We start from the raw sequence: 15,287 nt of genomic DNA on the forward strand, positions 1-15,287 counted from the left end.
CCATATTTTGGAGGGAAGATTCAGGAGTGGAAAGGAGAATAAGAACGTTAAATCTAATAAGTAATATCTATGTCTTTCACCACAGGAATAACAAAAGCTCAAGAATATATGCACTGAGGATTGATATGTACAACTGTTCAATATCTGTCCCAATAGTGCAATCAACCTCTAAATTGAGTGCTACTAGAAACAGATGACTTGTTAAAAAGTTCATTTTCCAATATACATTTATTGGCCACAGATGAGTGACAGTTACATATCAAAAGAGGGAAGTTGGTAGCTGTGATTTTCTCCCCATAGCTTTCAAAGCCGCTTTGATATCCTTATTCCTCAGTGTGTAAATTAAAGGGTTTAGCATGGGAGTAACAACACTATACAGTACTGAGATCAATCTGTCCTTCTCCAGTGAGTAAGATGAGATTGGACGTGCATATGTGAAAATAGCACTGCCATAATAGAGAAGAACAATGACCAGGTGGGAAGCACAGGTAGAAAAGGCTTTGTGTCTCCCCTCTGAAGAGCGGATCCTCAAGATGGTTGAGATTATGTAAAGATAAGAAAGGATAATACACAGTAAAGGAGTCCAACCGATGAAGACCCCAATGGAGAGCAATGCCAGCTCATTGACAGAAGTGTCCCCACAAGACAAGATCAGCAAAGGGGGGATGTCACAGAAGAAATAATTAATCTGGTTGTTGCCACAAAAGGGCAGGCGGAATGTCAGTACTGTGTGCACCATTGAATTGAGGAAGCCACCAGTCCAGCATGACGCTGCTAATTGGCTATACAGTACTCTGTTCATAATAACTGAGTATCTTAAGGGTTTGCAGATGGCAATGTAACGATCATAAGCCATTGCTGCCAAGAGAAGGCACTCTGATCCTACAAAGAAAATGAATGCAAACAGTTGAGCCACACATCCTCCATAAGAAATGCTTTTCTTCTCTGACAGAAGATGTACCATCATCTGAGGGACATTGGTGGTGGTGTAGCAGATGTCAAGAAAGGCCAAGTTCCCTAGGAAATAATACATTGGGGTGTGTAGGCGTGGATCAGCCACGCTTACCAAAATAATGAATACATTTCCCCCCAAAGTACAGATATAAGTCAGCGTGAAGATGGTGAACAGTAAAAACTGCAATTCATTTAGATTGGAGAATCCCAAGATGATGAATTCCAACAGAGCAGTTTGGTTCTTTCCTTCCATGATGTTGTCTGATTTCCTTTTGGGAACTGGGCAAAGGGAAGCACAGATTACAATAAGCATGTGCTGCAATGGTCTGCAAAATGAAACAAAAATGACATAAATAAAAATTATTACCATGTACACGAGATTCCAAAACAGAGAAGCAGCACACTTTGCAAAGCATATCACAACTATCACCAAGCACACATGCGGATACTTTCACTGTTTCAACTGTAAATGAAATCTGGGTAAAATACAAAGCACAGGTAGTTTTAATAAAAGTACATCATACATCCTAAGAATTTTCTGTTAATAATAACTAGGTCAGGTCCACTTACATTTTCTTGATGATATGTGGTTAATGTTGCTGAATACAGTTTGTAGAAGAAACTTTGGTCATCATTAGCTTCTTTAAAGCAATCCTTACTCTCTATTTCCATCCTTGAAGGCTGATACACCATTATAATAGCTTATATTTTACAGATTATGGAGTTGAAGAGGGCATGTGAAAAGAAAGATTACCCAACAGTGATTCCATTGCTATTTATTGGGTCAATAAAATCAGTAGATAAATGGTTAGGGTGTCCTCACACAAAGACCTTTAGAGTTGAAATATGTGAAATAAGGAGAAGTAGGTATTATACAAGGTTTCTGGATATTGTGGTTACTTCTACGAAGAGAGAATCTTTTAGACTAAAAGGAACATATTTTTCCAGGAATATGCACTATGGTAAGACATATCATGTAGTTTTTCATCTTTATTATTTGAATGGGTGCTATTATCCTAATTTTGTAGATGACGGTCTTAAAATTCAGAAAGATTATATAACATGTCAACGATCTAGTAAGTACAAGAGAGGGGGAAAACCTACATGTCTAGTCATATCTTTAGCTATATTTCTATCTATAAAGGCATAGAATGTTCTCCTTGTATGTATTTCTTATATGTCAATTCTTATCTATATTGAAGACTACTTTGCAGGATATATCGTCACTCAGAGAAAGACTGTCCTCTTTAGCAATTGCAATCATGAATTAAGGGAAGATAGCGGCACCATGAGTTCCTACTATTTGTCAACTTTGTCTAGAACACTGTGTTTTATTTTTGCCTTCATATATATACTGAAGCATGAGCTTTTAAAACCTTCCTGAATATGCTTTCCCTAGCTCCATTCCTTCTCCCTTCATTCTTTTCATTTCTTTCTCATTCTACCTCTCTCTCCCTCTGTAACTCTCTCTTCCTTACGTTCCTTTCCTTTCTTATGTGTAACTATGTGAAACATCTATGGGTAACACTGGACTTTGCCATAATGAAGTGTTTTCCTTATATTCTTCTGAAGTTTGCCCTCTTGCTCTTAAGTTGAGATTTCCAGGTTTTCCCAAACATCTCTCTGCTTGATCTTAAGGACTATGAAGGTAGCCAGTCTCTGGTGTTCCATCTGACCACTCTTAAACGCTTCACTTCAGTTACAACTCATCAATATCCTTATCCAAAAACGATTCCATTTCTTACTAACTCATTAATGTCAGAGACAATTGGGCCAGAAAGAGTATCAGGAACTCAACACCTTAACTCTCTTGATAATTAAGGATATTTTGGAGTGTATACATAAATCCCCAGTTCTTTTTTCATCAGTGACTTCTCCAATTCCTAAGTTGCTTGAGAAGTAAAACTTCCAGACATTTGTCTTTATTCGTATTGTAAGTGCTTTATAGTAGAGTTGTTTTAGAAGAAATGGTGTGTCACATTTAAATGGTGCTTCACAACTTTTTTATCTTCAATTTTTGTTTTTTGATTGTTGTAGAAGAATTTGAAAATTGGGAAAGAAAATAAAAACATTAAAAATCCTTAATGCATTCATGAGAGAAAAGCTCTAATATTTGGGGTCATGCTTCTCTAATCAACTTTCCATACATTTATATTCAAAATAGGAATTAGAATGTACATGATAGTTTTAAACTTCTTCCTTAAGGCCCATGTTGTGATTATTTCCCATGACGATAAATATTTTTCTGATATATGATCTTTGAGGTAACTACAATACTTCCTATGATTACAGTAAATGCTTTATATTCCACTGTTATTGATGGATACTTTTATTGCTTTACTTATTTATTTTTGCTATGATAAATTTCAGTAATAAGAACACTAAAGTTAGAATTATTGAATTTGGGGTCAGATTATTTGTATGTCAGCAAACTCATACCCATAAAATTAAAGACCCAATGGTGCATATCATGAACTTGAAAATCCAATCATTTTGATCTGGCTAATACAGGGCCCAGTGTCTGTGTGGCCAAATAATTTTAAGAACTATGTAGAAAAAGGACACTGATCGTCTCTGAGCACTTCTCATTCAGCACCTCATTTACTTTTTACATCAACAGTATGAGATAAGTAATAGTATTATTCTACTTTTCCAGATGAAAACACTGCATCTCAGAAAGATACAATATCTGGTACAAGTTATACAGCTAACAGGTGAAAAAAGACAGCCTTATCTCCTCCAAATCTCATTTACTTTTGAATGAATGACTTAAAATTTAATTTCTCTTTACCAATAACAGGATGCTCTTTAAAAATACTTCACTGGTCATCAATACAATTTAGGTTCACTAAGTTACATTATTTTAATTAGTTACAACTTTTATGGCTTGTGTTCCTGACTGCCAATGGAGATGCACCATTCCTACAATGTATTGATGGTTAAATCTATTCTTAATAAACATCTGGCTTTTTAACTTGTATCTGTTTATTTAGACAATTGATTCTCAGTATAGCTGTTTATTGTTGGTCCAGCTGTAAATTAATTAAAATTTTCATGTTTGTGTTCTTAAAGAATACTGTTCTAGAGTTTAGCCAAATCCAGTTAATAAAAATGCTTGATAAAATTGAAATGGTTGTAGGAAGAAAGCCCTATTGAAAATGAATGATTTTGGCCACATAGACACTGAGTCCTGCATTAGCCAAAATTGGAGTGACTGTATTTTCACAATTGATGTCCTCCACTAGTGGGTCTCTAACTTTATGAGTAAGAGTTTGCTAAACTACAGAAAAATTAATTTTATGACTTGAAGTAGATAATTGCAGCTGAAGAGGCTTTTAAAAAGCATATGATTTTAAATGCCTTCTTATTTTCTTATGAAATAGTATCGATATTTTCAGGGAGTGGAGAAGACATTTTGGAGAAAGGTTTAAATTCCCTTAAAGTAGTACTTCACATTTCCAGAACCAAATTCTTTCTCAAGCAAAACTTTGTGTTCACCAGCAGAAGAATCCCCAAATCTTGTTTCCAACCAAAGTTTTCCACCTTCCTAAGCATTACCTTGCCTTTCTTTTTTCTTTCTCTTTTTTTTTTAACTTTTTTTTCCACTTCTGAGGATGAAATTGGAAATTAGACAACCCAATAGGCTAATCCTTATGGTTCATTTTATTCAACAAAGATATTTGGTAGATTGCCTCTTCGCTGGCAAGGTATTATGTGCTAGAGTTAAAATGCCAAATATAACAGAATTTGACCAAACCTTCAGGAGTATACATTTGGGCATTACCAATTTATAAAACTATAATAGTTACTTTAAAGGAGTATAACAGAAGGGATAGCATGGTTTGGAGAAGTCACCAAAAACTTAGGTGAAATCTCAGGAGTTAACAAGGCAAAAGTTAGTTGGGGGTTTGGAAAACTTTCCAGGAAGAACAAGAGCAAGTGCTATTACCCTGGTATGGGAAGTAGCCTGAGACTTAGAGGGAAGTCCAGGAGGCTGAAATGCAGAAAGCAAGGAAAGGAGGCTCCTCTATTAGGGTCAGAATTATTCAGGATCTAAGTGCAATAGGCAGATCTTCCAGAGATGTAAAATGTCCGCATTTGAATTCTAAAAAAGTCCTTCTAGCATATGTATGGACAATGGAATGGAGAGCAGAAGTAGATAAATAAAATAAGCCACTAAGTTCACCATTTCAGTTGTTCAGACAAAGTTGAAAGTAGCTTAGACTAGAGTAGTAAGAATTGGATTGGAAATAAATGGAGGCATTTGAGAGATTTTAGGAGACACGAAGAAACAATTTTGGTATGAAGTGAGGGAAAGGAACACATAAAGGATACTAATCATAGGTGGCATATATTAAATCCTTATTATGAAATAAGCTATTTACATGCCTTACATAATTTGATTCTCTCTCTCTCTCTCTGTATCACACACACACTTGTACACACACATACACACACACAAATCTATGAAAGAAGTATATCATGACCATATTAAAAGTAAATGTTCAGATACCTACGATTTGGAAAGGTTAGGTAATTTGCCTATTACTACACAGATATGGAATGGTGATACTGGGTTTTATATTCCAGTCTATGCCCTTAAAGAGCATACTGCAGTGATCTAGAATTCTGGTTTGAACAAATGGATGGATGATGGAGTTTTCATTGTGACAGGAAAAGATGAAAGAAATTCAGATTTGGGGGAAGAAAATGGGTTCAGTTCTAACCATGCTGTTTTTGTGGCCTCTATTATAAGAAGAGTATGTCAAACAGCTGTTTGGTGTTCGGACCTCAGAGAAGAGGTATGTAATAGAGATAGATTTCTAGCACATCAGCATATAAAGGTCAAATGAAACTATTTATGGGAATGGGAAGACATGGAATAAGATACAGTGGAGTGAGGAAATAAACTTTTCAGGGTTAGCAGACTAATTTTTTGGGTAAAGAACCTGAATAAGAAGACCTAGAAGGCACAAAATAGAAATAGGAAGAAAAAGACAGTGAAGCATTGAATCAAACAGGTAGTCTGTGAAAGATAGTTCTGTTCTCAGAAACTCTGCTTTGTAAATAGAAGGAGCTCCAATTTTTTTGCCAGACTTTCTCTCATAAGCAAGGACAATTCTCATGTCTTCCAGACCAAATGCAGGTCATTATGAAATAGTGAAAAAAAGCAAGCCAGTTTGCAGAGGAGGGTGAAGGATTAAACACTTGTTTCAGCACCTGATACCTCTTTTTTCAGTGTTTTACCCATTCAAAGAAAGAAAGAACTATTTTTTCTCATGGATCTCCCAATATCTTTTTTTTTTTTTGATCACCCTGGATTCCACTTAAGTCTTTTTTTGCTCCATGATCATTTCTTCTCTCTTTAAAACATGTTTTTTTTTGTGCCCCAAAATCTCAGATAGTGACTTTACAAAGTAAAGTGACCAAAGGAATTAAGATGAATGCTTAACATGTAACTGCTCTGAAGATATTTGCCTTGAAACACCAATAATTTTTAAAAATGTTTTCCGAATGTAAGTTGAGTCATTTGAACCACTTAATCTAATTGTCTTTCTTTCTGTTCCCATTTCTATCTTCCAATTTTCATTTTCTTCAAAACTAAGCTCAAATGTCACCATTCCTTTCATTTAAAGATGATCTCTATCCTTTCCAGGAAATTCTATAGGCTTCGTTTTGATCTCAGCTATGACACTTAAAACCCAACATATTTATTAGTGTGATTTATTTTAGCTATTTGGCCATGAATTCTCAAGGATAACTATCTTTATCTCACTCAGCTAATTCTTGACTGGTAAATAATTGGGGACACATAAGTTTAGCATTTGGTAGTGGATTACTACTATTGGAATGTCAGACACTACAACAAAATTTTCAAGAAAAAAATTGGATTTCTTCCTTTCTATATATTCACAATGCTGTAGAATTTTAAAAAACAATCATACCAAGCATATTGCTTTTATTATCATAGCAATTATATAAGTTAGCATTACAAAAAACTAAAAGTTAAAGAGATTAACTGATTCTAATAAGGTTACAGTTAACAAGTGCTAAAACTAAGGATAAAAAAAAAATCTCCTGTCTCCAAATTTGGAACAAACTATGCCAGGTGGTACATCTCTTATTCTACATAGATGATGGCTGACTCTTGCAGACATAGCATTTGCCCTAGCACACAATAGTCTCTGTGTCATAATTCCTCATTTGTACGGAACAGATAATTTCACTCATAAGTACAGGAAAACTGTTCTTTCTTCCTTTGCTCAAGATCAGGAAACCAGATACAGTAAAAGGATAAAATGAAAATGTTTTCAGGGGTCACTTCGTAGTAAGATATTCAGAATGTTCAGTAACAACCCATAAGGAAAGGCCCCCAGATTATTCATAAGAAAGTTTTTCTTCCAACTCCCCACCTTGTCTTCTCTTCTTTCTAAGGGACTCAGTAACTTTTTATTACACAGCATTCTCAAAAAAGGGACCTTGAAAATGCAGATTCTCTAAATTGCTAGGGTCTTCAAAAGTAAATTATCCAATCCCATATAACTGAAATAACATAGAAAACATATAAAATGAACATAGCAGGGACTCAGTAAATAATTGTTAGCATGCAAAATATTAGATCTACATGAAAGATTGCTTCTTGTCAGGAAGTCACACAGTGTATTTCTGGTACAGTGTTTTGCAAACACATGGCACTTTATTCTCTTACTTTTTTATATAGTGAAAGACATTGTCCCTTATTTCATAAAGAATCAATACAACTGTGAAATTGGAATTACTTGCAATGAAGGAAACTCCTGGTTCACATGCACTCGGCCTGCTCCACCACCCAAAACATGGTACAGACAGCTTGATTATTCCCTTTCGCAGAACAACCATGGCTCATAACACTCTCTTGTCCCACCTTCTTAGTCTCTCTTCCAAAAAACAAGGCATAGAGAAGTACAGCTCTAAGAGCTATGTGCTATAGTAAACGACCAAAAATTACTTACTTGTGGTAGGCAATACAGCAAAAAAGCAGAGATTCCCATTCAGACCCCAAAGTCTGATGTAGGGCTGCTTTTATTAACACCAGGAAGTGGGCAGGTAATGGTCTCTGGAGAGTCTGTGTTGAAAGACTCCCTGAGTGAGGGGTTTTACAGCTGAGTGCCAAACATCTCCTCAACCCCTGAAGGCCAGTGCATGGAACCGGAGAACGAAATGACTGCATCCTCCAGATGCAGAGTTCGCTGCATCTTGTGGAACCCCGGAGACTCACCTCTGGGATCTTAACACAGGTCCCAACACTTGGAACTTCTGATCCGTGTCTCAGGCCCTGCGCATCTGGTTGTCTTCCAATGGCTTTGCTGCCATTGCAACTCTGCTTCAGGAAACCTTGTGTGGAATCCAGAGTGCTCAACGTGGGCCCCTCCATCTTGGCCCACATCTGATCAATTAGAGACATCCTTTATATTTTCTCATCATCAGAGGAAATGCAGCTCACTACTTTCATGTTGTTCTGCCATATCAGTCCTTGGACTCTAATACTGAAGGGGTAAAGTCAAGCTTCAAATGTAGTGCCCTTTTTCTCTCTCAAGTTAAAGGAAACCATCTCTATTTCCTTCTAGAGGTGGGAGAAATTTGTACAGCATATCAGATCTTGCCAAAAAATACAATAAAATAAAATCCGCTTCCACCACCAGATCAACCCCCTAAATATCTTTTTCTTTGCAAGTTAGACATAATTTAGTGACCTAGCAATTTGCTTTTGAATGTGCATAATGAAGCACATAAAGATTTGCTTGTAATTGTCAGCCTTATCTGAAATGGAAACATAATATTTTAATATTCTATAAGACATATAATGTGATGAAATGGAAGTGCTGAAAGTTTTTTATGCAATTGGTTCAAAACCAAAATATTTGGCAACCATTTCTTTAAACAATGGTCACCACTCACTATTACTGTCATGCCTCCTCCCCTGGGATGATTTTAGAATATAATTTCATCATTCTTGAGTGCCATGTATCTAGGAAAGTTTATTCCCCTCAAAAAATAAAATAATTTTAGAATTGCTACAGTTATTTGCTGGCTGGGATGTATCCAGGAATGGAAGGGAACCTCCACATGCAAACAGTATAAAGTTAGTGTATCTTAGTTTACCTGGGCTGCTATGATAAATACCTCATGCTGGAAATTATTGTCTCATGGTTTTGAAAGCTGTAGATATAAAATCAAGGTCTTGACAGCCCATTCTATCTCCCAGAGTCTGTAGCATTCTGGTGCTGGCTAGTAGCAATCTTTGGAGTTCGTTGGCTTGCATCTCTGCCTACATCACATAGGGAAAACAAAACACAAAGCTAATCTTCAAAATCCTATGACTTTCCCTAATGTACCTGTAGGTGTCATAATCAATAGTTCATAAGGGTTTCTTGTGCATTTGCACTACAAATCCTGATGTTGTCTGAAATTATGTAGCTTTCTAATTTTGGGAAATGTGATGCATGTGAAGTGGTGGCTCAGAATTGCATTAATTTGCACTACTCAGATTACTAGCAATTTTGAACATCTCCTTTATGAGGACAAATTTTTTGTCAAAAATTTGAGTTTTTATCTCCCATTAATGTGTCTGTGTTTACCTTTTGTACATTTTCTTAACTAAGATCTGTATTTTTCTTATTCATTTGCAGCAGTTCTTTATATAATTTACACATCATTGATCATATAACTTTAAATTCTCCCAAAGAGTTGTCAGTAATCTGCCATCTACGCATTAAACTTAATATGAAGTCATTCATTGAAAAGATATCCTTAATTTGATCATAATAAAAAATGATTTCTCAGTTAATGGTTTGGGCATTTTGGGATTTATTTAATAATTGTTAATAGTAAGTTGTTTCCCACTGCCATGCAAAGAAAATATTATCTTACACTTTCATATTAACTGTGAGTTTTAAATTTCAAATTTTGTTTCCTAAGCCATCTAGAGTTCACTTTTTTTTCCCAGGTGCAGATAAGTAATCCAAGTTTCATTCTTCGGCACTTAGAGATTTGGTTGTTTTCAAATTACTACTAAACTTTTTATCATTCACTGTGATGTCACATTTATCAATCATCAGTTTTTAATATGAATATTTGTATCTATCCCCGAGACATCTTTTCTAATCCTGTGGTTTTATTGCTTGTTTTTAACACCAGGAACATGACTTTCTATTAAAAGGTTGTATTAGCCAAGGTTCTTTAAGGTAATCAGAATTGACAGGAGATATCTGTAAATATGAGATTTTATATAAGTGTCTCATGCAACTGTAGGGAAGCATAAGTCCAAATACCATAGGGCATCCATGATCTGGCAACAATGATGAAGGTCTCTGATAAATTCCCAGAAGACATGAAAGTTCCCTCTTCTGATTGCTGAAACTGTCACCTATCTTAGTGAGTAAGCTTCCAGAATGCACTATACCAGAAATGGAAGGGGTTTTAAAAAGGGAATTTATTAAGTTGCAAGTTTATAGGTCTAAGGTCATGAAAATGCAGAAATTAAGGCATCAAAGGAAAGATACCTTAACTCCAAAGAAAGGGCCGATGACGTTGGGGTATTCTCTCTCAGCTGGGAGGGCACATGGTGATGTCTGCTAGCTTTCTCTCCTCATTTCATAAGGCTTCTTATGGGCAATTTCCTTCTGCTCCACAGGTCCCTGACTGCATTGGCTCTTTGGTTCTGGGGCCCATCAAGCATTTTTCCAAAATGTTTTTCTTCTTAAAGGGCTTTAGTAAATAACCCCACGTTGAATGAGTGTGTCCATGGAAACCATCTAATCAAAAGTTATCACCCACAATTGGGTGAGCCACACCTCTACGGAAATAATCAGAAAAATCCCACCCAGCAAAATTGAGTGAATATTAAAGTACATGGCTTTTCTGGGGTATGTAATAACTTCAAACCAGAGTATTTTCTCTCCCTTTAAAGTCTTCAACTGCCTGGATTACATCCAACTGGTTGGATTTTTTTCATTGGAGAAGACACATCCCTTAGTTAACTGTAGATGTAATCAGCCATAGATGTTATAAACTGACTGATGATTTAAGCCCATGATGTGTGCTGGTGCTAACAGTTAGGCCAGTGTTTGCCTGACCAGACAACTGCACCTCATCACCTGGCCAAATTGACACATTGAACTTAACCATCACATATGTGGTGTAATATGTCCTAATGCCAAATAAAAAAATTCTCCCCTTTTTAATATTTTTGCCCAAATTAACCTAGTCAGTTGTGGTTAATATTTTCTATATAATCTCTAGAGGTTTGTCAAATTCATGAGCGTTGAGTTTATAAATTATTTTGGAAAAAATTGATATATTTTATGTCTCCCAATCAAAGACATGCCCTAACTCTTTGTTTATTCAAAACTTCTGTTTACCTTTACAGAGTTTATTTTTCAATAAAGGTCTTATGTATCTCTGTTCAGCTAATTCTGGATCGTATACATTTTATATTGCTATAGCAAATTGTATTTTCTTTTTTAGTATATCATTGTCCAGCAACTGTAGCAAACTTTCTTTCTAGCTGAGTAATTTGCCTATTGGTTCTCTTTGTTTTTCTATATTAGGTTCATGGCATGTAAAATGAAAAGCGTTGTATCTTTTTCTTTCCACTTCCACTCACAATTTCTAGTCTTACCTGACAGGATTTGCAGAAACAGTGCAATTAATTGGTAACAGTGATAGTGGGCATCCTTGTCCTCTTCATTACCTTACAGGAGAGTAAATGTGTAGTTTTTCTATTACAGGACTGATTGCTCTAACTCTTTGGCACATAGCATTTAGTAACCTAAAGAAATTCCATGTCATTCCTATTTGCTAGAGTTCTTGCAGTCAAAAGAACATCAAACTCTATTAAATTCATTTTTGTGACTAGCACAAATGTTGGATGTTTGAATTACATTGATATATTTTCTAATGTCAATCCATGCTCACATTTCTTCTGTAAATATTACTTGATCATAATAATCTCAAACTGACATTGTTAGATTCTGCTTGTTAATATGTTCTTTAGGCAATTACATGCATATTTTAAGTGAAATGAGTCTATGATTGTAATATCTTTATCCCATTTCAGAATCAAGGTTGGACTAACTTTATGAAATGTTTCGAAAAGATTTCCCTTTAAGTATATATTATGAAATAATTTCTATAAGATAGAAATTCTTTCCTATATTTGAGGATTATATAACTCATCTGTTGAAAACGCTTGGCCAGAATCATTTTCAGAGGGAAGTTACTTTATCGTCATTTAAATTATTTAATGATTATTAAATTAGCAGCATTTCATATTACTTCTTTAATCAATTTTGATGTTTTGCATATTTCAGAAATACTTTGTCTAGTTTTTAATTGGTTAGCATAAGTTTATCTGTAAAATTATTTTATTCATTTTAAATTTCTCTGATGTCCATAGTCTTACTAATTCTTTTATACTTCTATATTTTGTTTATAGATCTTTCTCTGTCTTTCTTCATCAGTCTTGCCAGATGTCTGCCAATCTTATACATCTTTTTGGAGGATTGCCTTCCATTGCCTCTTATCCCTAGATATGGTAGCACTCAAGGCTTTAAGGGCACAAACTTATTACTTCTTGTTTTCACTTGAAAATGATTCCCCCTTGAAAAAAAGGATTAATCACTCTAACCATTACAATATCCCCTTCTCTACCTGCAAGTTGAGTGGCATGAGGAGGCAAAAATGGCTAGGAGTCAACCTCAACTCCCATTCTTGCACACTCAAGGGTAAATAATCCTTCTTTAAAAACTAATATATAGAATATCTCAAAGACACAGGGTTGAGAAGCCAAACTTTGCTTCAGTGTAATTGTAAGAAGCAGAAACTCACAGTTCCACCCCTTAGCTATGAAACCCAAGTATTCCAGCTTTGAGAGAAAGAGCACTTCATATTGGACTGAGTCAGGTAACCTATTGCATCTTCTAGGTGCTGTCACCCAGCTGGTGTAGTGTGTACCTTCAATGGTCATTCCACCATTCCAGCAGGTCTCTGGTTGTAAGCCTGTTGACTAATTTCAATTACTGCGAAACACATTTCTTGTTAGGAAAACTGCATTTTTTTAGTTATGATATCCTTTAAGCTCTTCCAATCAGTGTAAGCTCCTTGGTCTTTTCTTAACTTTCATATTCTTAACACTTTTGAAAGGTTCTGATCAGTGTTTTTATAGAACATCTCTTAATTTGGGTTTATCTAAAGTTTCCTTATTATAAGGAGGTTTTGTATTTTGGTGGAATACCACAGAAGTGTCGTGCCCTTACCAGTTTATCATAACAGAAGGTAAATGCCACACACAGCTTAAATTTCAATGCAGGATTAAAGAGGTGCCTCCAGTATGAACTTCTGATTTTTCCTTTTGCAATGTATAAATCATTTAGAGAGGTATTTTGAGATTATGGAAATATCCTTTCTCATCAGACATTACTCCACTGAATCTGAAATCCACAAGTGGATCTTGCCTGCAACAATTTTTATTATGGTGTTTGCCTAATGGTGATTTTGTATTTCCCTTACTGCTTCTCCATTTATTAACTGGAATTTTTCTGTAAGGTAGAATACTTCCTCCATCCCCCTTCCACCCTTCTTTCCTTCTTTTTTTTCCTTCTTTCTTTTCTTCCCTCCTATTTTCCTTACCTTCCACCTTCAATCCTTTATGGCCTTCCTTTCTTCAGTTCTTTGTATCTGTGTGTGCTTGTGGATCTTAATTTTATTTTATGGGTTATAATAGATGGTATAATATTTTGTTTAATTGCTTAAATTATTTCAACTGTGATCTTTGGGAGTTCATTCCTTTGGGCTCCTGCAATTGTTACAACATATGCCAATCCTTCTCAAGTTCTTCATTATTCTCTACAACAAGATTTTCCAGGCTCATTTTATTCTTCTTGCTTCATTACTGTAGTATATCATTTCTCCAAAGACGCTTAGTTCTTTTTATTGGAGAATGTTATTTAGAAACTAAGATGTGGGTGCTGGAAGTGCTTTTTGCAAATTGAGTATTATTGCTACTAGCCCTCTCAGCAGGCAGAACTAGGAATTATATATATATATAGTATATATTTATATATTTCCACTGTATACATATGTATAGATTTCTGTTTGTGTGTGTGTGTGTGTATAAAATCATAAGACCTTAGTAACACACTAATTCTAATTAAAGGCCACAGAGTTCTTTCTAATCTATCTCTTTTTCTTATGATCACTTCTTTCTCTTACAGTGAGAAAAAAGAATCTATCTCTCAATCTCTACAATATATTTACCTTTTAAAAACATAAAGTAGTTTCAGAATAATTATGGAAATAGGAATGACAATGAATTAACTAACAAGAGCACAGTGTTTGTATTGTATAGTTATTTTGTCTTTAGCACTACAATATCCAATCAACTTTTACCAAAATTCCCTGTTAGATTTTTCTTCCTTGCCCTTTTAATGTAGTTAAAGAATTTATACACAGTTACTATTTTAGTAAAGATTGTATTACACTAAGTTGTCACACATATTCTGGTTGATTTTAGTTAATTATTTATCTGGGGAGAATAAGAAACGTTACTGTGGTTCTAAGTCACAGATGTATACAAAAAGGTAAAGTCATGAAGCAGTACCACCTCCTCATCCCTACTAACCAGTTTCCATTCATCTCTTCATTTCATCCTCATTCACCCCTTGTGGGAAACCACTCTAAGTTTTTCATTTTTCTTTCCTGTGGATTTTTTTTCTTTGCCCCCAAATAAGCAGATATACGTATTTTCTTTCATCACCTTCTTTCATATCTGAAAGATAGCATTCTATTTATACCCTTCATATTTTGTCTCTTTAACCTAGCAGCATATCCTGGAAATCAATCAAAATCCATTCATAAAGAACACAAATTGGTAAAACACTAACTTACATTAGCCTATAATAAAGCTTGCATCTTTTAATTTCAGAATAGCCAACAAAAACAATAAAATAATGCATTGTAAACAAGCTAACAGGTGAAGAAATTGGAATAAGATAGCAAAATTTGAGTAGTTACAAATATATAAATGAAGAGAAATAAAAACAAGCAATAGACTGGACAAATAAAGCACATGTAAATATGGTAGTTACAAACTCCATGATAGCAGTAATCATGTAAATATAAATGGCCTAAATTTCCAAATATTTGCAAAGTTTGTCAGAGTTGAATTAAAAACAGAAAGTAAAAACTAGGATGCACCTTACATATGAGGACACAAAATGTTTGAAAGCAAAAGATGAGAAAAGATATTCCGAGCAAACATTAGCCAGCAGAAAGGTGATCTAGTCTTACTAATA

General features: G+C 35.0%; 1 protein-coding gene across 1 annotated transcript; it reads right to left on the bottom strand.

Moving 5' to 3' along the window:
* Window positions 1-259: 259 nt before the first annotated feature.
* Window positions 260-1,207, bottom strand: LOC143683154 (olfactory receptor 5V1-like). The gene has a single exon (XM_077159388.1). The coding sequence runs from the start codon at window positions 1,205-1,207 to the stop codon at window positions 260-262; it is 948 nt and encodes a 315-aa protein (XP_077015503.1).
* Between the last annotated feature and the right edge of the window lie 14,080 nt (window positions 1,208-15,287).

This window comes from Tamandua tetradactyla, chromosome 5 (genome assembly GCF_023851605.1).
Source record: "Tamandua tetradactyla isolate mTamTet1 chromosome 5, mTamTet1.pri, whole genome shotgun sequence".
Classification (NCBI taxonomy): Eukaryota; Metazoa; Chordata; class Mammalia; order Pilosa; family Myrmecophagidae; genus Tamandua; species Tamandua tetradactyla.

Bases quoted from the DNA above. Each gene is read 5' to 3' on its own strand.
- LOC143683154 (XM_077159388.1), bottom strand. From the start codon at position 1,207: ATGGAAGGAAAGAACCAAACTGCTCTGTTGGAATTCATCATCTTGGGA.